Source organism: Vanessa tameamea, chromosome 10 (assembly GCF_037043105.1).
Source record: "Vanessa tameamea isolate UH-Manoa-2023 chromosome 10, ilVanTame1 primary haplotype, whole genome shotgun sequence".
NCBI lineage: Eukaryota > Metazoa > Arthropoda > Insecta > Lepidoptera > Nymphalidae > Vanessa > Vanessa tameamea.
Window position 1 is genome coordinate 6567209 of NC_087318.1, and position 25944 is coordinate 6593152.

A 25944-nucleotide genomic window follows, 5' to 3' on the forward strand; every position below is an offset into this window, starting at 1 on the left:
TGAAAACGAATGTAGTGTGCCTTAGTTGATTGAGAAATAGGCGGTAAGGTACACCGCAAAGTTTTAGTTTGTTATAAATTAAATTTTCAATAACCGATTCTACTTTGCCTCCAGTTGTTCTGTCATCAAGTACAATTTTGTCTATAGGGCGACAACTACGTCTAATATCTAATTTAGATACCAAAAGGCGAAAAGTGGTCGCGATTGCTATGGAACGGATACTTCAGTCTTTGTTTTATTTAAGAACAACAGTGACTAGCCATCTAAATAAAGTTGTATCATCTTACCAGATACATTACGATTACAAATAATATTGCAAAATTTTGTTATGCTAACCAAGAGAACTTTCCTCAGCTGAGGTTCTTAAGAATATCTTTAAGATATTGTGGCGTGATACACTCAAAACTTAGAGGTCGTGAAAAATATTTTGCAATTAAATTTTGAGTATCCTATTTTGTTCAAATTTGGATTAAGACTTATTTTGGCTTTTATCAAAGTGTTAGCGCTCATCAGCACAATTATAGCATCCTATAAAATATTAATCTTAAATTGGTATCCTAACAATATAGTCTGATATGATAGATTGCTTCTTAATAAAACAAAGCTACTCTAGGAGTAAGTGTTCCTCTGGACCTTGTGTAAATTCGTTTATTTTTAAATTTGGAGTGTTTTTATTATATACCTAACAATAAATAAGTAATATCTATTTAATATATAGGTATATTAATGAATGTTAAATTATTATAATCTATACAATATATATAATTTAGCAGTTAAAAGCTTTATCAAAAAGATAAACTTAAACTTTCATAATAATAGAATTCAAGTTAAGTAACTTTGCTACAAATTAATACATTTATTAAAATATTAAGCAAATTCAATAATATGGTAACATTGTACAATAAAAAAAAAGTAAAAAGCAATGTTCAGCGGACGGACGTCGTTTCGACTTTTGTATTCCGTCATGCAATAATTTTTCATTCATGAATACCTTGTTTAAAAGTGATTTAGATGGTGTCTCCGTCGTGAACACTAGTTAGATTTTACATAAAAATGATATTTTAGTGTTTGATTTCGTCTAGTTCAAGTTATAGTTCTTGATAGGTCTGTGACAAGTACGGTAATGGTGGCCATGTCATGAAAATCCCCACAGCCATGGATGATAGCTCCGTATCTCATCATAACGGAGGGCAAGTGGGATCTCAGATAGGAGTTAGTGTAAATAACAAACAGAATGAAGAATCTAGTCAAAGTGTCCAGTATTCAATACCGGGCGTTTTGCATTTTATCCAACATGAATGGGCAAGATTCGAACTCGAGAGATCACAATGGGAGGTGGACAGAGCGGAATTTGAGGTAATTCCTTTTATATTATTGTTGATTTTTATATTAAAAATTCATAATGTTATTATAGTTTCCATTTTATTCTTTTATTTCTTTCGTAACACCCACGTAATCCACTTCAATTCTGGCAATTTTGTTCATTGACTTCCCAATTTTGTTTAGATATAAAATTCTAACAAAACGTATTTAATTATTGAATACCATATCGTCTTTTTTATATATAATAAATAAAACATACCGCCACACTATTTGTGGCTAATTTTATCAAGAATTTAGTGTTTCTTTGAACCTATAATTCGTTATTTTCTTATTGTTGTTCTACATTAAAAACATGTATTTATTGCCGTTTTGCTTTGTTTTTTTTTTAATCATATCTGTTTTAGTTTTATCTATAATTAAATTTTGAAGTACTGCAAATTTTTATTTAAGTAAAAGGTATTCAGTTAACAATTTACGATTTTTCGTAAAAATAAAACCTTATTTTTTAATATTATTTTAAGTTTTCGTTAAAAATATAATGTATAATTTTATAAAAAAGTATATATATAACTGTTTTAAGTAACTCAGAGTAATACAATTATATCATAAATATGAATATATCAGTATAAAAATATATCAACCAAAATTGCATTATTGAATATGTATCTTGATACATAGTAATGATTGTTAAATTATTAACTTTTAGATTCAGAAATATATAGAATTTGTACCTGCTTTGCCATGCTTATATATTTTTTTGTTTATTTGGCAAATAAATATACAGTTAAAACTAAACAGGGAAGTATGGCAAATTATTAATATCATTAGTCATAAATAACAAACTAAATTTATTTTCAGTAATTCTTTGTTCTGTTTTGTCTTGTCATATAAAATGATGTTAATATTTTGACAGTAAAAAGTTGCAGTTAATTTCATTTTTTAAAATTATTTTTAGATCCTGTTCTATTCCTTACTTTATATAATTCAGATTTTCATATGTAAAGATACTTATACATTTTTTTTGTCTCAAATGTCGTGTGTTCATATGATGGTAGCATTTCTATATTTGATAAAATATGTAAATATGTTGATCTTCATATTATACTCTCATCATATTTTAACATAATTTTCTTCAGAATAAATATGGTGTTCTTAATATAATATTATATATTGCTGACTATGTTATGGTAATAATAATTATTAATGTATATAGTTTTTTACTAGATATTTTAGGTTAACTTATATTGCATGAAAAAGGAGATCTCTTATTTTACAGTTTGTATAAAGTAAATATTATTGATAGTCATGATCAATGAGACAATGTTTTTTTTATTAAGTCTTAATATTTGAATATTATCAATAAAGTATATTCTTTATGTAAATTAACAATATATATATCCTTCAAAATTAATGTAATATTATTTTGTTGATAGGCACGTATTGCCTTCCTCCAAGGAGAGAGGAAAGGTCAAGAGAATCTAAAAAATGATCTTGTGAGGCGGATCAAAATGCTTGAATATGCATTAAAGCAAGAAAGGGCAAAATTTCATAAGCTTAAGTATGGAGTTGAACTCCAACAGGGTGATATGCGTCCACCACCAGAGGAGCCTCCACAAGAACCTGAACCAGCCGAAAGAGCTCAGTGGAAGCAGGGTCGTCAACTTATTAAACAGTACCTGCAGGTATAAATCAGACAAATAATGTGTACTTCATTAATTGTATTGTTGAGAAACTCATAGTTTTATCATATTCTTAAAGTTAGCTAATGTTTAAATTTTAATTTCAAGGAATAATCTTAAGATTCAATGTCACTTCGAACTATTATAGTAAACTATTTTATATATTTTAGTTTTATTGGTTGCATGATTCTTCAAATCATACCTTTTGTTATCAGGAAATAGGTTACACAGATACAATTCTCGATGTACGCTCAAACAAAGTAAGGACTTTGTTAGGCTTAAACAACGAAGATCAGGGAGAAGAAACTAGCTACAGAAACTGTGAAAAACAACAACACTATTCAATGAATACTGCTTTAAGCCGCAAGATGTATGATTATGGTATGGAAGGAAATGTTCAGTTTAATAGAATAAAGCATTTATTGAATAATTCTTATGTATTAATGAATTTAAATGTTTCAGGCGCAAAAGATCAACGCAAAACTGGAGTATCACAAGGGAGTGGTTACAGCGATGAGGGACTTTCAGTACAAGAAACTGCAGCTGTATTTGCAAATTTTGAGTTCCTCGCCAACCAAGAAATGGATATGGACGAGATTGATGATGTTGAAGCCAAACAGATGCACCATGCTGCTGGGAAACAAGGTACCTTATTATATACAGGATTATTGGTAATTCGACGTATTCCCGTTAGGAGGTGATAGGGGTAACTATTTGCAATCATTTTAATATACATAATGCAAAAGTGAACCATTTTTGAATTATCACGTTTTTTAGATTTTTTCAAAATAAGTCAAAAATGCTAACTCAAAATTTAAAAAAAAAAAGTATCAATTAAAGTCTATTTTTTTCTTCTGATTTATAAAAACGAATAAACACTAGTTATTTGTCAATATTAAAATAATAATTATCGGTCCAAATTTAAAAATGCGAGACGGAAAAAGATATTATTTCAATATTTTTTTGATTTTTTTTCCACAAAATGCCTTAAAAATAAAAAAAATCGTTATGAAATTTGTCCTGCAGATTATTTTAAAAACAACCGTTTTATCAGCTCTCCAAAAATTTATAACAACTAGGAACTTATTTCAAAACAACCGAAATAAAATGACCACCAAGGACGCTGGTGGAAATTCGTATTCGAATATGAACGAATTCGGACTAAAGTTCGCTCTTTAAAGTTGACACAAAATTAATTAAAAACAATACCCAATGTAAATAAAACTAAAATACAAATTTAAAATAAAATTTAGAACTCAACTACCGAATTAGTCAAATTATTCCGCATCATATTTGATGGGCTTTTTTATTCTCATTTTGGGGTCTTCCGCGGATGATACAGGCGAGACGTCGTAAACTAGAGATTTCATGTGACCCCAGACAAAGAACTCAAACGGCGTTTAGTCCTACCTTAACTTAACTAACTTAACTCCTACCAGGCCACGGAATGGGTCCTACTCTACTCCAATTAGGAAAATGTGCAGTACATCTGTCTTGCTGGTATATGATATTTTGCCTCGTAACCTTCTTGGTAATCTTCTTCTTTCTGTAAAGAAGTCTTCGAGAAGGATAGGATTTTTGTGCACTTTCTCACTTCAATCATGCTCATTTTGGTAATTAGTAATCCATTTTGATCGATTTTGAATTCAAATTTTCAAACAAGACGCGACTCCTAAATTAATACTTAATGCGGTAGACATGAATCTACAAAAAATAACTCTCCTTTCAGGGACCTCTTCGTGAATAATTTGCGCAGGAGTATTATGGTAAATGGTGGTGATGGAATCCTGTATTATGCACTGTAGACCATGCTGTGTGTGCTGTGCTTTGTTACAGAGAGTCGTGCGGCGAAGGTGTTTGTCGAAATGGTTCGAATGGTTCATCGATAAATTCTTATCCTCTCAGTAATTAACATGGACTGGGGGGAGTCTTTCGACATTAATTTGTCGTCTCTGAACACTACCAGTTTCCCGGATTCGCTTATTATAAACTGATACATCGGGTAGTCGGTGAAGAGGAAACCGACCTGAATAATCTTGCATTGGTTAGGTCTTAATACATAACTTATTTGCGAGACATTCAAAGAGCGAATTTAAGTTTTGGTCGAATACGAGTTTCTTCCAGCGTCTTTTGTGGTCATTTTATTTCGGTTGTTTTGAAATAAGTTCCTTGTTGTTATACATTTTTGGAGAGCTGATAAAACGGTTATGTTTTTAAAATAATATATATATAGTTTTTAAGACATTTTTGTGGAAAAAAAATAAAAAAAATATTGAAATAATATCTTTTTCCGTCTCGCATTTTTAAATTTGGACCGATAATTATTTTTTTAATATTGACAAATAACCAGTGTTTATTCGTTTTTATAAATCAAAAGAAAAAAATAGATTTTAATTGATACTTTTTTTAAAATAAATTTTTGAAGTTGCATTTTTGACTTATTTTGAAAAAATCTAAAAAACGTGATAACTCAAAAATGGTTCACTTTTGCATAATGCATATGGGTTAAAATTATTGCAAGTAATCACCCCTATTACCTCCTAACGGGAATACGTCGAATTACCAATAACCCTGTATATTTCATCTGTTGATTGAAAATTATTGTCACATAAGATTTTAAAGTGGATTGGATGTTCATCCTAATTGTAATTCTTATTTAAAATATTTTAAGGTTGCAAATGATTCTATAATATTAATATGCCGTTTATCAGCTCAGCTATACATATACCATGCCTTTGTTAATATTTTGTAATAATATTTAAATTCTTTCTATGAAGGAGAGGAGGTTGACCATGAGGCTGACGAAGTATTAAACGAGCTGAACCTCCTAACAGCTAGTGAGGCTGATGGAGGGGGTCAGGGAGATGAATATGCTGTTGGAGGTATGTTTTTCATCAAGTTTGGATAGTCAAAATAAATGTTAAGCTTTGTATATAACATTTTAACTACTTTTTATCAATATATTGTTGTCAATACTTATATCATTTAGTTTCATTTGTAAAAACGTGACATTAGAAATAATAAATAAGTTTACATACTTATATAATATTAATTAATTATTTTATTAAAAAAAAATCACCAAAATAGGTGTCTAAAAAAAGACCTTCATTTTGAAATTGGGTAATGAGGAATCGTTCATAAATGCTTATTATTATAAGTTATTATTATTTGACAATATTTTATCAATCAACAATATATTTTCTTAATTATAGTTAAGTATCCCACTGGTACTGCAGCGGTAACTGGAGAGGCTGATGAAAAACCTCTAGCACTTGGCGAGTTGGCACAGCTTACTGTGAGTAATGAATCAGAGGGTTATGACGTGGCCAGTGCTAGCAAAGAGTCCTTCCGGAAGACATGGAATGCCAAGTATACTCTCCGCTCACATTTTGATGGCGTAAGTTATTTTTTATATTCCATTAATATATTGAAGACAATATTACATCATAAGTAATTATATAACATTGATTGATGATATTTATTTGCAAAAATGATAACTCATGTTTACTGATGAAAAGTTTGTACTGGCTTTTATTCTTATTTAAATCATAAAAAAATATGATGTATATTGTATATAATTTTTGAATAAAATGTAATTTTTTTTTATTTATATGCGAGTTTGCGATTATAGATTCATTAATTCAGATTATTAATCGAGGTTGTTTCGTTGTATTTGTTTGCAGTATTAAGTTAATTGTATATCTATAATGCACAGGTGCGAGCGCTAGCCTTTCACCCGACCGAGGCCGCTCTAGTGACGGCGTCCGAGGACCACACGCTCAAGCTGTGGAACCTGCAGCGCACCGTGCCCGCAAAGAAGTCTGCGGGTCTGGACGTGGAGCCGCTCTACACGTTCCGCGCGCACTCAGCGCCCGTGCTATGTCTCGCCATGGGCGCACCGCGCTCCGAGGAGTGCTTCTCCGGCGGACTCGATGGCACGATCCGAGTGTGGAACTTGCCGCCGGCTACTGCCGACCCCTACGATCCCTACGATCCATCGGTGCAGGTAACGCGTGATCGTGTATGGCCACCAAGACGTAATTTTTTTCAGAAAGGAACAAATTTTGTAACGTTTGTCATGTGTGGATAGGGGCCAGTGCTACGTGAGCATACAGATGCGGTGTGGTCGCTGGCGAGCGCGCAGGGCCGCTTGCTGTCGGCGTCGGCGGACGGCACGGCGCGGCTGTGGGCGCCCCGCACGCCGCGCCCGTTGCTCTGCACGCTGCGCGATGAGCTGTCTGCTGCCGCCACCCCCGCCGCTGCTGACTTTGCCGACGCCGCCACAAGGGCCGCCGTCGTCTACCGCGACGGAAATTTGTTACTCTACGATCTGGAAACTGGGCAGGTAATGATACGAAACATTTTTTTTGTTAATATATACTATTTTACTGAAAATTGTTCAAATGATTACAATATCGCTCTCTCAATCGGCAGAGTGTCTTGCGTGTTTCGTGCGACAGTCCGGCGAACCGCGTGCGGTCGCACCCGACGCTGCCGCTGCTGGTGACGGCACACGAGGACCGACACATCCGCTTCTGGGACGCAGTGTCGGGCCGCTGCGCACACGCGATGGTGGCACACCTGGATGCCGTGACCGGCCTGGCGCTCGACCCCAACGGCCTGTTCCTGCTGTCCGGCTCGCACGACTGCTCCGTACGTCTCTGGAACCTTGACACCAAGACTTGCGTGCAGGAGATAACCGCGCATCGCAAGAAGTTCGATGAGAGCATCCTCGACGTGGCCTTCCACCCTCTGCGGCCATACATCGCGAGTGCCGGCGCCGACGGGCTCGCCAAGGTGTTCGTCTGAGCGACGATTTGGAAGCTCTATATATAATATAATATTATATGTAATTTTACTTTCGTTACGAACTCTAACTTAAACGCAGTAGCGAGTCGCGTCATACCTCGTAGACGAGCGGCCGATACTTTCGGATTGTGTCTAGTCCCTTCGGTTCGGTTACGAGTAGCGACGCATCCGCGATTCGACGACTGCCGTGTGTACGGACGGCCTCGCCGGTTCGTTTTAACGTATTTAAATATTGTAACGTTACGGACGCGCTCGACGCTCGTTATAAGCGCGTAGTGAACACTCATCTATGTATAGACATTTGAAATCTATTATAATATATTTTTAGATTTTCAGTATGTGGATTTTAGGTTTTTATCGCAAATTTTTCACCAATTTTATGATACGCAGTGAGAATATTGTTCGTTTCTATGCAACTGTAAGCGAGACCTTTGTAATAAATATCATGAGGATATCGACGATGTTTCCTTGATGCGTTTACGCTACTTGTCTGTACAGTTAGATTTTATGCAGTATTTGCTAATATTTTGCAGAGAACGAATGAAGGTTGTTTAGCTGGTATTTTTTATTTAATTTGATTGGATCTATATAGATAGTACTCTTGTTTGTCACTTGTATTGAATAAACATGCTCTCACGATATCTTATACAATGATGAGCGAGCGAACAAAATATGAATGAGTAGAAGTACTATATCGGAAATAACATAAGTAATGTTTGTTCATAACGAATACTGCGATGTAGAATATATATTATAAAACATTACATTTTCCTTTATTTTCCTCGAATTCATACTTGTACACATACATCCAAAATTGATAGTAAAAAGCAACATAACCGAAATTCATGTCTTTTTTTTATTTTTTCATTCATATTCCTTTACATAGTAGCTTTGAAAAATTAAAAGAGGTTTATTTTATAACTTAAAAAATATTTAAAGGGCAAGAAGTTACCTTATGTAAATAAGCTCTTAATAGTCACTAGCATTTTGTAAACATTTGCTGATTTGCATTCAACTTTCGGCAAAATAAATACTTATACATAATTTGACATGCTTAACAGTAAATTATTTTATTCTCATCTATACTATGATTTTTGAGTGATAAGTGTAAAATATATCGAAGGATTTTAATCGGGTATTATTATTAGATGCACCTAAGCGCCTAAATTAACGTTATGAAATGAATGCTTATTATTATGAATGTACATTATATCATTGGTTACTCTAGGCAATAGAAAATATGTAAAATATTAAATGGAACTTTGCGGCAGGGTTAAAAGCTTCCAGTCAAGGCTTGAAGTTATTATTTTGCGTGGCATCTAATGAATCTTTATAAAGGTTGGTTCACAACTACAGCTGTAGCCTATTTCTATTGAAGATTTACACATTCCATACGATTAGCAATGCATTACAAACTATTCTAGTAATTGATATTTATTTGTAATACAAATATCATCAAAATCCTTAATATCTATTTAATTTCACCATCAAGATATCGCCCAATGGTATGTTAATATAAATTTATAGGATTATTTATTTAATTGTTTATTTGTCTTTATTACTTTGATTGGAATAAGTTATGTACACACAGCAGGACCAACTGGTAGACTTAGCAAAAGCACTAGGATCCGTATTCCAAACTATTAGCCGATGCCTGTCAAATAAACAGACGTATCTACGAGCACTCGCAATTGTAAAGAATTTTATAATCTCGAATGTATTATATTTTATTTAGTCACATGGTTTATTGTATATGGCGAATTACTTTATACTAACCGCGTAGAAATCGACAGACTCCAGTCTACAAACGCGCAGACAACGTCGGCGAGAACGTCTACCAATACCGGCCCGTGTCTGCGGTTACGCTTTGTAACCTTCGCTTTATATGAATTAATATTTTCATAGAATATGTATGAAATAATATCATTATTTATGTACTGTTATGTATATGCTAGGTGAGATACGTCGCCTGAAGATGAAAACTGTCATTAAATAATAGAATATCCACTGGTCGACCACTTCACTACTCAATTCTGATGACATCTCGACGTGACCCTGATTGAAGTGCACGAAGTAATTATAAGAATTATAAGTTTTTTTAAATGCAAAAGTCTGCGTACCGTCAAATGGGCAACCTTATCACGAAATCAAAAGTGGTAACCACTTGGCATTGACAGCCGATTGACACATTGGCGCCATAAAATGTAACCTTTCCTTACCTAGCCAATGCACCACCAATATTGGGAACTGAGATGTTATGTTCCTTGTGCCCGTAGACTGGCTCATATTCCGTTCAAACCGGAACACAACAACCTTATCACAAAGCAATTGCTTCCTTTCATAGATTTCTTCAATACCCTATTTAAAAAAATAAAACATAAACTAACTAATTTGAGGTGTGTGTGTGAAACCATTGTATAGTTGAAAAAATTTAAAACATCAAACCCTACAATATTAAAAAAAAAGTATATTAATGACCAAAAATGAAGAAAAATGACTACTTGTATGAAAACATCTATTTTCTAATTGATCCACATTTGACGTATTGAATTGAATGATTTAGACGAAAAGCAAGTTGTAAGTCGGTTCTGTTGCTTTTGTCTACCTCCCTAGTTTTCTACGTTTTCTTTAATAAACTGGTTTCACACAATATCTTATCTGGGCAAGGAAGGATAAGTATACATGTGCAATTGAAAATAAACTTAGCTTATTAATATTAATATATAATAATTATACCTATATATAATAATATTCCGAAACCTTTTAAAAATTAGTTTTACTCATCAGACCCATACAGATTTGACAATTATAGTATAAAATATATATGGTTAATTATTAAATAAATTCTAAATACGCAGCTTTAATAAATACATAATAATGCTTTATTGTAGTAATACTGTAAAATCTGCGTCTAGAAATGAATTCGTTTTATTTTTGATATAATCTTACATTTTTTTTCAGTTAAATAGATAAATGGATTCAACTTTTACTTTGTCTATGTAGACTCTATAAGCACTATTGTATCTTTGATCTACAAGTCGTTACAATGAAACTATCTACGACCTATCTAAAACCCTATACCGTTTCGTCTGCATGTGTATGGTACTGAGAGGAATCTGCAAGTATTTATTTTTATCAACAATATTGACGGATGGAATAGTATCATTGACGGGGTATCATTGAAAATGATTTTTCAAAATGAAATATCTTAAACTACGTATTATTTTATTAGCTACATGTTCCGATTATAGGGTCTACTGCAAAAAAACGATTATATTAAAGAACAAATATACAAAAAAACAAAAGGTGTTTTTAGGACAGGACCTTCGATGACGTACGTAGAACACCTCACCAAAGTTTCATCATAATCTTATTTATTAGCAACTATCCGTCCCGATTCGTTCGAATGGGTATAAGGTATAATATAAGGGTCTACAAAATAAGTTTATGTTGAATCACAGATATAAAATTTTTTTTTTTTTAAAGAAGATGTTATATGAAAATAAAGAGTTATATAACGAAATATTTAAAATTGGTATCGATTATGAAACGTGATGGACAATGTTTACATTCCACTGCATGTTTGTGTATTCAACAATAAGTTTGTTATTGGTTTCTTTGAAAATTAATAAACAAGTTTCACTCGATTTTTAATTGTCATGAACAGAAAGGAGTTGCAAACGTGCGTGGCTATTCTTAAGAAATGTTGGGCATGTAAGTTTTTTTATAATCTAATTTTTTTTTCATTCTTTCTATGATAAATTATTTACGTACTAGCTGCATTTTAGTAAGGAATTTTAACCAAGTTTGCAAGTATTATTGACATCATTTTCTTTCAAAATTTTTAAATTACCATAAATTTTACAGAACCTATAAACTTAGCATCAGGTAGCATGTTGTAAATTCATCATTATTCGAATTTTGGAATTTAGAACACTGTGGTACCAAGTATTTATGGTCTGTGGTAGAATGACAGAGGATGATACCTCCTGCATTATACGAGTCCGCAAACCACCTACCGTTAAAAAAAATCTTAATTAAGAAGACATCTACGGTCAACCACTCCTTTTCGCAATACACATATGTGTTATGTTGCAGAAATAACTAATTATTACGTTTTTATTTAATTTTATCTAAGTATCTAAATACAATTATTACATTAGCAAAATTTAAAAAAGTAATATTAAATCTAAAAGAAACAATACCAGGGCAGTGTTCGATCTAAAATATATTAGCGGCGATAAAATCTTTTCTTTTTTGTTCTTTTCTTGGATCAAAAATATCTGTCCTCTAGAAACAAATCGAGGGTATAGCAAATCCGCCTATATAGAAATTAGGAATATTTCATTAAAATCACAATAAACGCTTGTTAAATAAAGGGCATCAAATATTTAATGGAGTTGTGCATGCATAGATATATATAATGATCATTAATTATCTAAAAAACTGTAGAATAGGTGGTCTAATTAGAAATCCGCACTGATGGTATAGCTTATTAATTAACCTACGTTAAATTATTTTTGCTATTCGTTTGTGGTATTACCAGCTGTTGACGAACCTTGAATTAAAATAATCAGTTGATAACATACATGCATTAATGTACTCATTGTTTATGTTTCAATCGATTCCACCTTTAAACATTTTAAATTATAAATGTTTAAATTGTTCTTTTAACTTCATAAAATCCTCTGCGGACAGGATTTCGGGCATGGGACTGTTCGTTTATTTCCTGATTTGGATGACTCAGAAGTTGGCGCAGCTGCCGAGCCCACCTCCGCCAGATGCCGAACCAACTCCACCCCACGACCGACATATGCCTCCAAAATTGCCGTAGCCTGGATTTGATACTAGAAAAGGCCATGAAACGCTAGAAATAAATTCATAAAATTTATTTATTTTTAAATTTTGTTTTATTTCACGGTTGTAAATATTAAAAAGAATATGCTTCGGTTCGAATACATGAAAAAAAAAGCAAAGTAGTAATTATTAAGCAAATGATAATAATTTGTAATATTATTGTTTGAAATACTATTTGCTTTATATTTCGAACCAATAATTATTCAGGTCTGCTGGAATCGAACGTTAATTATTTTTATTAACTTTTGACCCAACCTAAGATTTTATTATCTGTGGAAAAAGAATAAGTATATAGTTTTAAAAATTAAAAAAATTATCAGATTAGAGAAAAAATTAAATATACGGTTAAGCGTGACTTTTTAATAAATAATTAAAGCAATTTTAATTATACAAAAGAAGTTTTCATACAGTAGGTATAGGTATAATTAATAAATAAATTTAATTGAAAAAGTAATTACTGAGTTTCTCTACGATATTTTCTATTAGAATTTACATCCCGTACGTTTTGTGGCAACTTACTATATTATACTAGATACTCTAACGGAGCAGATTAAATAATAAATGTTAAAACTGCACTTTTCTAACTAGAAATACTGAGAAATGGTATAGCTGTTAATATATGGCTTATTAATGCAAAAGGATGAATGAATAGTTTATTTAATTAAATATGATACTATAAATTTATTTAACTTCCTGTCTACGACGCATAGTTCTTTATAAAATGGACAATGGAGTGGCGTGGACGTGAACAACTGCAAGACAGTTTTTACTTTCGCTAAGTCATTACAATGCATTTTGTAAGAGGTTGTAAAATATCCTGAATTTTTATAGTTAGTCGAATTGCAACTCTCAGGGACTAGCGTTATGTAATTAAACCGTTTTTAAACTGACGAAGTTTATCTGTGTAGTTAGGATTGCTTATACCCTTTCTAACCGCTTAGTATAAAACTGGTATTTTTATGATTTTTCTGAACTACGAATCTTATTAAGATTCCTATGGAAGCTTCGTATTATGTTAGTACCGACAGCCCTAGCCCTTTATCGGTTAGATCTTGATCCAAGTGGCATTTTTTTGGTATTTGGATTAACTAAAATGATGAAAATATCGTTGAAACGAGAAACCTGTGTGTTTCAGAAAAAAATCTAAAAGCTTTAGTAGATACGCAATATTAAAAATATATTAGAAACAAATATATATTGAATAAGAGATACATTTTATTAATAAATCTTAATTAATTGAGTAAAATCAAATAGCAAGATTTATACACATTTCACAACGACACTCTTGTAGAACTTTACCGATGCGAAAACAAAACGATTTTTGCTCTCCCAAAGATTTTCTAAGTTCTTCTATTGGTTTCTTGTAATCACACTGAAAAATACAAACTTTATATTATTATTATTTAAATGTAATATATTATATAATCTGTAGTACGTAACCTAACCTTAACAACATCCGCTTTTATAACATTATAACATTTTTTGTTATAATATGTAATCTCGCCCTGTTTTCCAAACTAGGTCTGCTATTATGTTGTATATGATAGTGTAGATCCTATCAATGTTAAAAGTAGATTTACCGCAGATGCCATAACTCTGCAGTACTGTCGCCTTGTGCTCGGTGAGAGCAGGGTAGCCAGCAATGCCCAGGCGCGCCCCGCGCGACGGTCGCAATTGAGCGCTCTAGCCGCGCAGTTAGCAGCATTTGAGGTTGCTGTTCGCTGGTCTTTTCTTACTTCTGCATCTCCTTCTCCGGAAGAACTGCGCTATTTTTTAAATATAGTCTAATTATCACTTAATCTGTTGTACTATGTTGTCGTTTGTCCGTTTATCACCATAGATAGACAGAATTATTTCGTATTTATAATATTATTATAGATTAAAAAGGATTTGGCAACTTTTACGACTACTCTGCTGGAATGCTGTTGTTGTGTTGTTAGTGGGTTCGTTTTCCGCCAAAACCCTATCGTTGATTAGGCGCGTGATAGTGATTGATATATGAGCTTAACTGATTACGTGTCAGAATATAATTTTATTAATGCAAATTATTTTGTACAGTGAAGACCCCACTTAAATATAAAGTAAACAATAAGATAAATTTTTCGGTCACTTTTCGTATGATGTTTTTTGTAAATAATTTTGGCTTAGAAAAAAATGTGTAGATTGTCTTACCATTAACCAATCCTCAGCCAATGCGATCCAAGCATAGGCACTTGGATGACGACGAACAACGTCCGAGAGTATCGAACGAGTTCGCTGATGGTCATATCGGGGCAGAGAGAGTAAGGCGCTACATAAAAAAAATACAGAAATAAGTAAGCAAAATGTATGTGCACGACTTAATATAATTTTAAATAAAAGGATTGACTTTATTCATGATTCCTCCATTTAAATATGGATGACTATAAAAATGAAATAAAAGAGACATTAATTATTATTATTTAGTCATTTGAAAATTTTATTAATGTGTTAAATTAAGTAATTGGTATTCATTGTCCAAGAAAATTGCATTTAATCTTGATTTATTGATTATTTTCATGCTATTCAAGAGAAGAATACAAATGAAAATTAAACTAGGTTCAAATCGACTATTCCCTTCGAAAACTGTATCTATCGAATGTAGGTATAATAATTTGTATATTATTTTCAATAGGTATACGTTGACATTACTTTGTAACATTAGAAATTTAAAGTAGACAAAAAAGTTAAACTAGACTTACATGTAAGGGCTACTATAGCTGCCAGCTTTTTTGAACGATGCTATGGACGGAACTATATTTTTCATCTTATGATAGCACTCACCTTCAAGGCTCCTCAAATAACTTATCTATGGACAAGATTTAATACATACACTAAAGACCTAAGATAGCCCAGAATATGTAAGCGAGGACTGCGGATTCAAACTTGGGTTTGCCATACTTCACCAAATTTTTCGATTCCTTGCTTTAGATGGCATAAAGCATCTTCAATCTGTCCTCTTAATCGACAGCATAGCGCGACCATGTGATAATATACAGGAGATTCGCCAGTTTCCGATAGAGCAGTAGCTATGCAGACCTCAGCTAGCTGTTTTAATAACAACACATTATTGCTAATCTTCTACGATGAATTTTTATAACGTATATTTGGTACATCGTGTACGTTTTGTTTTTATTCAATATAATTTTTAAAATACTATATTATGGCAAACATCGATAGGTTTTTTACAAAATAAATTGACTGTATGATTGGCCCACTGAAGTGAAATGGATGGGGTGGTACAGGTCAGAGCGTAATTAAAGATACCGATATTATATAGGTGGTTAACAACATCATATACCAGTTTTAATGTGTCGTTATATTTACAACGAATATAATATCTCAGATCCTATGATTAACTTCTCGTGGTTGGTGAGGGTGATCACTTACTATGTAGGCTGCTGAACTGTTCATATGCCTAAATTAAATTTTGAATGAATGAATATATTTACAAAAGTATTAAAATCTTTTCTGTTTTATTTTCATTCAATGTTTTTTATTTAAAATTGTATACGCAACGTAATAACGTAACGAATAAGTGTTGTCTTATTTTTTTTTATAAGAATTGATGCAATGGCCCAAATTAATTAAGGAATTACATATATTCCTTTTTACCTCTCCTTTTAAGCTTATCACTTCTGTTAGGAGAGGGTGAGATAATAGCCCAAGGGATAATGAACGTTGCTGCGACTTTTTACATCGCTTGGCGGCCCGCGCCAGCCATTGCGCTATTTACGCTTCTATTACGCAGCAAATGAATAATTAGATAGCAAAGTTTAGATTCGAGTTTATATTCCAATACAAGCAAGGAATCTTAAATTAAACTACATAGAAGTAAATGAACTTCTATTAATATACGCGCGTAATTTTTATATGTTTTAAATTATTAATAATTGTTTTTACTATACGCGCGAACACATTAGCAATAATTCAATGCAACTTACAGAAATAGCTCGAATTCTTAGAAGTAGATCGGCCGCGTCGTAATATAAGCTGGTGCCAGGTAGTAAGGGTGTGTGGTCCCACCAGTCTCCGAGTTCTCGTTCCCAAGCACGAGAGTATCTCATCTCCCCTGACAGTCCTTCCGCTCTTGTCCTAATTAACTATATTTAATGTATATATTTCTATTATACACATATCAAATATAGTTGTATGTCACTAGTACACTAATAAGGAATTACAATTATTATTTATATACGAGCCGTAAATGGCTGGACCTGGGTCCAAGCAAAGCCCTCCTCTTCTATGAAGAAGAAATAAATCATTTTATTTGAAATAAAATTTGAATAGACTGTACTCTATTCTGTATCCACTTCAAGAATTTAAACGTAAACGTTATTGTTATATATTGTAGTTCCAGGGTGGACATGATGAACATGAAAAAATCACATTTTTTCTGATAGATAGATAGATAGATAGATAAATAGGCTGGACATACAAGAGGTGTATGGATTTTAAAGTATTCGATATTTTATAGAAAATAAGCTGCTGGATGCTAATAATATTTATTTTAAATAAATTATGTAAATGTTTTCATGCTAAGATTTTAAAAGTAACACTATAGCACAACAAATTTTGATAGATTTAAACTATTCAATGGATTTTAATAGCATTTTTAAAACCGTGAAACACATATTTACTCAATTGTGACAAGCGGATATGACATTTATTTTAATTATACATAAATGTAGAAATTTAATGTTAAAAATATTTAAAACTGATCAACTATCTTAAACATTTTTAAGTATTAAATTGCGCCGTATTGATGAACACGGTAGCCTATCTCCAGAAAGAGTTTAAGCGCAGGTGCTTTTCGAGGCACCCTAGTGTACATACATCCAACTTCCAACTCCCTGACTCCGGGCTATTGCTGAGAATTTATCGACAGAACAACTATTTAACTTTTTAATGATCGAACCTGGGGTTGGAACCCAGGACTGCGACCTTATACCTAGCCGCTAGACCAACGAGGCAGTCGAGTCGTTTAAGAATAACATAATGAAATAATAATTTACTTGTAAATAAAATTAATAATAGATTCGAGATGATAAGTAAATAAGAAATACTTTTAAATATATAATAAACAGCCTACAACTATTTTCTTACCTTTTTATTTGTTCCATGATTTGCTGAGCCATATCAAACAGTTCCCTGTGAAGGTAATACGCGTTGGCAGCTATCCATAAGGTTGGATAAAACGGATAAAATGCCAGTAAGGCTACAAAGAATGGCTCAGCTGCGTCCGGATCTTTATCAAAAACCATAGAGCCTTTTGATAGGAGACTGTAATATATAGCCAAATAAATGATTTTATACACAGATTGACCAAAAAAACCCTAAATTTTAAGACGAATTAAAACCTATCCTACTTATTTAGTAATTGTATTTAATGTGAGCAATACATATAGCAAGACGATGTATGAAATATTTTTGTTACATCTTGTGGACTAAGTCCGAATTTCATGTCAATACAGACAAAATCAGAGCATATCCTATACACAGTATATGAGAGTATATAACACAAGACTCAAATATTTTTTGAACATTTCTAAAAATAATAATATATTACCTTAAGGGATGCCGTGGATTTAGCAAAAGCGATTTATTAATACAGACGTCAGCCCAGTCCTCGTCAATGTCTCTGAGGCATGTGGCTAGTTCACGCCAATTATCTGCTTCCCGGGGTCTTTCCACTACCAACTGAACACATACTAGTTAACCAACAATAACAGAGCCAAGGGATTAGATGTTCCATATAAAATATAAATTAAAAACATATATATTTGAGAGGGAATTTCAGATTTAGTAAAATTATCTTGTTATTTATTACGTATAATAATTTGTTATTGAAATAATATCTCAGCTGACAATTTACTAGCTAGGTCTCACTGAAAAGTTTTGCTTCTTATAATGAACATGGTTGGATAAATAATATACTATTTACCCTTTATAAAAGATACTTGCCTGTAAATAAAGTTCCATAGCATGAGGTAAGTCCTGAAGTTGTCGCGACTGTCTGGCGGCTCTCAGAGTTGGGTTTATTTCTTGTGTGTCATCAATTTCATTGAGAGTTTCGTACGTAATTTTCATCAGACAAGAATGGGCTATCATTAGCATCTCCTTTTGTAAGTCAAGTAATAAATGAATAAGATTTATTCGGAACTGTCATATAAATAACGATTGTTTTCTAAATCTTTGGTAACAAAAACAACTATTCGTAATGAATTTTAATTAGTTGCCACAGAAAAAATTGTAATTATCTATAGTAATAATATGAGAATCTATTTTACTGCATAAATCGTTTTGGTGAAACTGATAGAAATTGTTAACAATTTGTACGTTATATTAGAGCCAGGGCGCCAATTCTTCTAATAAGGGTAATGATTCGTTTCCGATTCTATTTCTATCCAACTTCGTTTTCCTTACAAAAATTAACCTCAACTTAATATTAACCGAGGACCGATTTTACTTATTTAAATCAGATTCGATACGATCTCTTATATTCCGAACTAATTTTGAGACTTTAACCGCATCTAGATCGTTGTGTTTGTAAGATCGGAATTCGGCTGAACGGCAACGATTACGTTTAGATTCCATTGAGATAAACTGTCAAATTGTTAATAGAATTACCCTGTGTCAAAAATAAACGGTTGTTGGTTATAGAATTGTAAGTAATGATATTTCAAACGAACGTGTGACAAACTATCAATACAGATACTGAGTGTTCCTTATCTATGTTACATATATTGATACTATTATTATTATTGTAGCTATTATTGGCACTATTATATACACGATATTTTTTTACTTTATTTTACTTGCAGAACTAGTTAAAATAATGCTTGCAATAAATAACTTAGTAAATAAGTTATACTTCGTAAGTGTCGTTGGATCGCAGGAAATCGCTGACAACAAAATTGTTGTTGACGTATATGGCAGCTTCTTGCCAGAAGGACGTGAAAAGTTCCACACGCGTTCGTGAAGTGCTCAGTTGTCTGATAATGGCACAAATATCTGCTGAACCTTATAAAAATGCATAAAGTTTTTGATACGAAACGGACGGAGCACTTGAATTCAGGGTCAAATAAGTTTTATGCCTTCATTATAATAATATATGAAGCCATTACACAGTTGTAAGTCGATATACAAAATTTTATATTATTTGAAGTTATTTGAAATTAAATTGAAAAAGTAAATAATAAATAAATTTAGAGTCGTTCTCCAAGGAATTCCATCATACCTTGTATCATACCATCTGAATATTATCAAATGTCATCAGCCTCCTTTTGACAATTTATTCTTAAATTTATTAAACTTGATCAAAATGTTTACCATTATATTGACGCAAAAATCAATTTACCATAGTAAGGAACATGTAGTAGCGATTTAGCCGCATTTGATATCATCGCTTGCCAATCCCGCTCGAGTTGACCTCGTCCAGAACACTCTCGTTTTATCGGTAACAACTCTAGGTCAGTCGCCATTTCATTTATTTCCGATCTGTTGATGTTATACTGGTAATTTGTCTACAGTAGAACCTCGATTATCCGAACTAATTTGAACTGAGACTAGTTCGGATGATCGAAATGTGGGTACTTTGAGACAAGTTCGAACAAAAACAATACTTTTTCACGTAAAAACAATACAGTCTATTACCATTTGACATTCGTATTAAAATATAAAAGTTTGTACTAAAAAAAGTCAAATTCTAATTCGATATTATTATTTTTTATAGACTTGTCAATTCTTAATTTTCCAATTACGCGTTCGTAATTAAATGTTCGCATAATTGAGGGTTCTACTGTATTATAAATGAAAAGTTTAGTGAAATTCTATAAATATTTTAAGATTTTCTTTGATTGAATGGGTGTATTCGTTTTACTAAATTATAATATTAAGCTGTATTATATGACACAGAAGAATATCTTGAGGTCTTTGGTCTTGCCCTGGGTTGAAGTAATAAAAAGTTTATTGACTTTAAATTTCAATTTTCAACATTTTGAGGCTTGGTATTTGCAATTTCCGACCATCTGACCCATCTACAACTTGTGCTTTATAACATTATGTCCTGTTAGTCTCTTGCGAATCGTCATCATCGTCTAAATATGTTTTGTAAAATATTTACTGTGTTATATGTGGTGGTATAATAGGCTTTTTAAAAGGTCGCGCCATTGTCACTTCGATTATAGCAAACGCACAGCTGCCATCGCTACCGGTTGGTAGTATTTCGTTGGTGACAGATGAAAATTCTGTTACATTACTAAAAGAAGAAAACATTTACTAAAATTACTTTCGAAGACTATTAATTCCTGATTCTAGTGATGCAAGTTTAGGCCGATAATTGATAGGTATGAAAATCGTCAGGAAACCTTTAGACTAAAACAGGTTTATACACAATAACTAGTTTCCGTTTATGGATACATCCATGTGTGACCCCGGAAGGGAAGGCAAGTATTAAAAGTCAATAAATTTGCGAAATTTCATGATGATTAGTCGAGTAGTTAAAACGTGAAAGCGTAATAAACAAACTCACTATTGCATTTATAATAATAGTTAGAACAGTTATTTGCTACTGTTGTCACTTTTGTTTTCAATTCGTAGCAGATGAAATTAGGAAGTCAGCAGAGTTAATCTCTTTTTTGAAAATCACCTAAAGCCGTTGGTTCTGCAACCAATCTCTCTTCGGTCCTGTAGGATTACTTTGCCATCGGACTACGAGAGTAAAGATGTAGAGAGTGTACTTACACTTCCGGACATTCTATACAATTGTTCACTGTGTTTTAATATATCCTGTGCCAGGCTGAAGTCAGGATTCGGTTAGGATTTAATTACAATGATAATACATTATATGTACCGTTTGTTTTACATTTAAATTTAATTAATAATTTATTCACCTAACCTGATAACTTTTTGATGGTTAGGAGATTGAATTAATTCAGTAGGCGTGAGTAGGGGTTCACAACCACATTTCTCCATCAGGCTCTCTGCGTCGAACCATTGTAACGGTACGACTATTCTAGTAGTTTTTTCTATAATTGATAATGTGAATATAATCAGTAATCAACATAATTGAGTATAATTATTCTTAAGACATAGGTATACATTATTTTATTTCCAGTTATTTACTCATAGCAAAAATATTATTCATCCAAATCAGATATTTTTATTGTTACGTTTTATTGTGAATTTATTTATAGTTATGTGTGTTATTTTAGTCTTTATAGTTTATATAATGGTGTTGAATAAAGATACATCAGTTATTTTTGTAAACGTCATAATCTATTATTTTCTTCTAGCATTTTTGTGAAAAATATTTACCTCCCGGATAGAGCAATTTGAATAGGTCGATGAAGCCCATAAAACTGTATCCTTGGCCTTCCTCATACATTTGCACTTCTAATGGCCATTTGTATTGGCGTATGTAATTAGAGAGCCATTGTTCAGAGTCCTTAAGTAATAACGTTCGGTGGAATGAGGCCCAAACTGTGCTGACTGAAAAAGCTTGTATAAAGTTAAGTATCTAGGTGTAATGAACTTTTTATTTATTTAATTAGATTCTGTTAAGCTTCATAATTACTACTTTATCTGCTTATGATCAATTCTTAATTGGTAGTGCAAATTAAATAATATTTGTAAATATTTTTTATAGAAACATTTGATACAGTGCTAGTGACTATGGGCAAGGTGTATTATGAGGTGGGTTTTTCCTAGTTTGCCTAAGAATAATTAATTAAACAAAGGATAACGAATATTTTTTAAAATAGAAAACAACATGATAACACGTACGCTGTTTTGATGAGTCATTTAGGTAATATTCCAAATCGATATTTTGTACATTTTGGAATTCTTTCAAGTCACATTGAAGTTTTAGATCTCCTTTCGTAAATCGTTCGTCTTGAAGCCTTAGACTCTCCCAGTGTGGATAAAAAGACATATATTCAAATCGCTCTGGGGCTATATAGCCATTATCAAATGTGAAGACTGAACTGTGCTAGGTGGACATGAAAATCATTAATTGGAAAATATAAATAAAGTTAAATAATGAACTGAATGAACAGTTACCATTTCATTCGACACTGGTAATTTTGTTGCCGCTGTATAAGTTATACTGCTTTTAAAAGGAATTAAAAAGTTGTAACATCCCACGAGAGTAAATTTAAAATAGTTTGGATTTCTAAATTTTTTATGATGTATATGATTTTCTTCGTTTCTTATAATATTCAATTTTAACGTAATTTTTGGAAAATTATCCCAACTTTTAGCGAGTAAGACTGATGGTGGTATCATAGATTCCATGCGTTTTTTGATGATCATGTCATTTGTATCTAAAAAGTATAACTAAATTAGAAGTAGCCTAAACTGTTGTAGCTGTTAATTAATTTAAACTTATATGATTTTTTATATTACTAGTGACAAAAGTGACTAAATAAATTATTTGTATAAAATCATGTTTATATTCTCTTGACTGATGCAGCCCCAATACACATACTTAATGGAGATTGGAGACTAACGAACTAAGCAGGAGATATGATATTGCACACGAGTATGCGTAAACATAGATACACTCATTTTTCTATTGGTTTCACCAACCGATACGTAAGAAAAAATTTGAAGCACAGTACCAACGGTTTCATGCAACATGCACATGCTTTTTACGACGTAAGCGTAAGATGTTACTGAGAATTGCTTGACAGAAATACTTAATAACAACTTTTATTAGATCTTAGGATAATCAGCCTTATAAGCTAGCTATTGGACCAATTAATGACAGTTAATATGGTAAAATATATATATGTTAGTATTAAAAACACCTTTAGTTTGCTTATTATAATATAGTAGGTACTAAACAAATATTATTATTAGCCAAAACATAGTTCTTTTCAGGAAAGACATTTATTTAGATAACCTTATCTTAATGTCTAAAAAGGAAATCCAAATCTTCAGAGCCGTTTATTGATGTACACGAAATAAATTTATATGTATCTATAAAATAATTGCTCATTTAATATTAAGATAATATTATTTAGATAATTGAAGATTTAATAATGGAATGGAATATATTTTCTACAGGAATATTTTAACCATACCGATAAATATTGGCAGTATGTCTATGTTACAGCAATAAATATCTGAAAATGACTCCTGTTTAGATAAAATGCTGGTTTTGTTTGTTTCTTGATTGGCATTGAATGAAGTTGAGTGAGTCGTTGACTGAGATTGTCCCATTGAACTTACAGTTTCAATGATAGATTCAGTGCTTTTTGTGGGTGAAATCTTCACTGGAAAAATAAATAAATAAAATTATCGATAAGTGATTATTGTTTATATCATGACTAGCAGTTAAACATTTTATACGTTTACAATTACGTAGAAATTGTCTTCTTTCATCGCTTTAATAAATATTTCCTGATATTCTAATAATCATTTTTACATACAAATAAAATATTAAATGTATGAAAAAGCCGGTTAACCAACATCAATTTATGGTTATACTGTATATTTTCATACGAAACTAAGTATCGTTGTAAAACTTCTTTCAATATTTTTGTAAGATAGTACTTACAACTTGCGCGCTGTATACTGAACGATAATGACTCTATGCACGAATATCAGCAACAAATGTACAATGTTGAACTCCATCGGGACAATGGTGTAGGCGTAATGTAATGCATTCGAGATAAAGAAATATTCAATATTTATCCTCACAATCCTATCCTTAAAAACCCGGCAGATGTTATCCTACTTGATATCCGTGTATATTATTAATAAATTGTCATGGCGCTTTGTTGATGGATATTGAAATTGATCTGCTCCCAAAATATCGAGCGGCAAGTTACAACAGAGTTTATTGTATAAAAACCGTCTCCATGAAACAAAATCATGTTTGTGTGTTGGCACAAATATGTATATGAAACATGCATTTAACTTTTATGCTAATGGTTCACATGGTGCCTAGAAGATAAGCAATATACAAAGATACATACTAGTTAGAGGGTGATTGACAAACAAGCACATTTTTTCATAATCTGACGGATCGTAATTCATATATCCTTCAGCAAGGATTGATTTATTGGTGTCTTTCTCCTGTCTGCTATTAGAAGACATGACCACACTTGACAATAGCAATTGATCAAAGAATGTAATCTTCAATGTATACGGTTTAGGATCCTCGTCAGGAACTCTCAAGTCTAGGATGCTAATACTTAGAACGTCAAGCGGTGGCACGTAAATTTCTTCTTTATATTGTGTTTCTGACTTGACTGTTCTTATAGATGCCTCCGATCGGTTCTGTTATGCAAAACATATTATGTTTTATTTCTTATTGTTTATTAATGGAATATTATCTAAGTACAAATTAAATAATCAACATTTAATAATTTACCAACCTTCGATTTCCTCATTTCGGAAATTATTTTACTGACTTTTAATATTTAACATAAACACACTTATTTAAAGTATGTTTGACAGTTACTACATTAATTTCGTTTAAAGAGTATCCAATAACTACGAAATAAACATCCTAGTCAAACAAGCTTTTATATCGAAAATGAGGTAATTTTCTAATATCTTCTTATAAAAAATATTATTTTATCTAAAAATTTGATAACCAAGAATATGTATATATCTGAAAAAGTTGTTTTCATTTTAATATATACTACATACTAGTAAGTCGGAGTCATGGGTTTAGAATAAGAAGTGTAATCAACTTAACATCGCTAAACATACTTTTCTGTACTTCGCTTTGAAGGATTAGTATAATATAATTTACCTTATAACTATTATTTACAGATAAGAAGGACATAACATCTTATATTCTATGCGTTATGTTAGAAATATTTTTTTGCATATAGTACTAATGTATATTCGTAGCGGTGATAATATTAGGTGGCCCATTTAGATGTTCACATTCAGGGACCTGTTGTGCGATTCGATAGGGAAATTATCTTCAAATGGAAAATAGCAAAAGTAGTTCCCGTTATAAAATATGATTATATTAATTAACTTTTCAGAGGATTTGTTTAAATTGGTTGATGAGGCGAAAGAGTACAGATTATTTACAAGTACTTTAATAATGCTTTTAATCGAGTGTATTTTTCTATTCTTATCTATAAATTGTTCTTATGTGTTACAAGGTAATTGCTGAAATGTCTAAAATCCTACCGAAAGACATTTTCACGGGTCTTTTAATAAACAATCTTATTTGCATAATTTTTTGTTGTTTTTTCTCTTTGTCCTCTCACATAAGCAGACATCTTGT

The 25944-nt window shown here is 32.0% G+C and overlaps 2 protein-coding genes across 2 annotated transcripts; one reads left to right on the top strand and one right to left on the bottom strand.

The window, feature by feature from the left end:
• Nucleotides 1-910: 910 nt before the first annotated feature.
• LOC113392476 (striatin-4) lies at nt 911-8653 on the top strand. Its single transcript, XM_026628932.2, has 9 exons — nt 911-1356; nt 2757-3005; nt 3218-3383; nt 3465-3647; nt 5780-5884; nt 6215-6399; nt 6718-7008; nt 7093-7347; nt 7437-8653. The coding sequence occupies exons 1-9, from the start codon at nt 1138-1140 to the stop codon at nt 7809-7811; spliced, it is 2028 nt and encodes a 675-aa protein (XP_026484717.1). The 5' UTR covers nt 911-1137; the 3' UTR covers nt 7812-8653.
• Nucleotides 8654-13914: 5261 nt separating this feature from the next.
• Nucleotides 13915-25087, bottom strand: LOC113400081 (uncharacterized). The gene is made up of 18 exons (XM_026639513.2): nt 25073-25087; nt 24671-24974; nt 22749-23011; nt 22473-22677; nt 22005-22178; nt 21586-21715; nt 20812-20946; nt 20047-20186; nt 19561-19709; nt 18651-18806; nt 18256-18386; nt 17793-17969; nt 16631-16781; nt 15588-15734; nt 15389-15495; nt 14841-14958; nt 14249-14434; nt 13915-14040 (listed from the first exon to the last, which is right to left on the bottom strand). The coding sequence occupies exons 1-18, from the start codon at nt 25085-25087 to the stop codon at nt 13915-13917; spliced, it is 2814 nt and encodes a 937-aa protein (XP_026495298.2).
• Between the last annotated feature and the right edge of the window lie 857 nt (nt 25088-25944).

Excerpts from the sequence above, each read along its gene's own strand:
- LOC113400081 (XM_026639513.2), bottom strand. Across the intron at positions 17,970-18,255 it reads AATCCACGGCATCCCTTAAG|TCTCCTATCAAAAGGCTCTA; the intron begins GTAATATATTAT and ends TATATATTACAG. Across the intron at positions 14,041-14,248 it reads GCAGAGTTATGGCATCTGCG|TGTGATTACAAGAAACCAAT; the intron begins GTAAATCTACTT and ends TGTATTTTTCAG.
- LOC113392476 (XM_026628932.2), top strand. The coding sequence starts at position 1,138 with ATGAAAATCCCCACAGCCATGGATGATAGCTCCGTATCTCATCATAAC. Across the intron at positions 3,384-3,464 it reads CCGCAAGATGTATGATTATG|GCGCAAAAGATCAACGCAAA; the intron begins GTATGGAAGGAA and ends TAAATGTTTCAG. Across the intron at positions 7,009-7,092 it reads CCTACGATCCATCGGTGCAG|GGGCCAGTGCTACGTGAGCA; the intron begins GTAACGCGTGAT and ends ATGTGTGGATAG.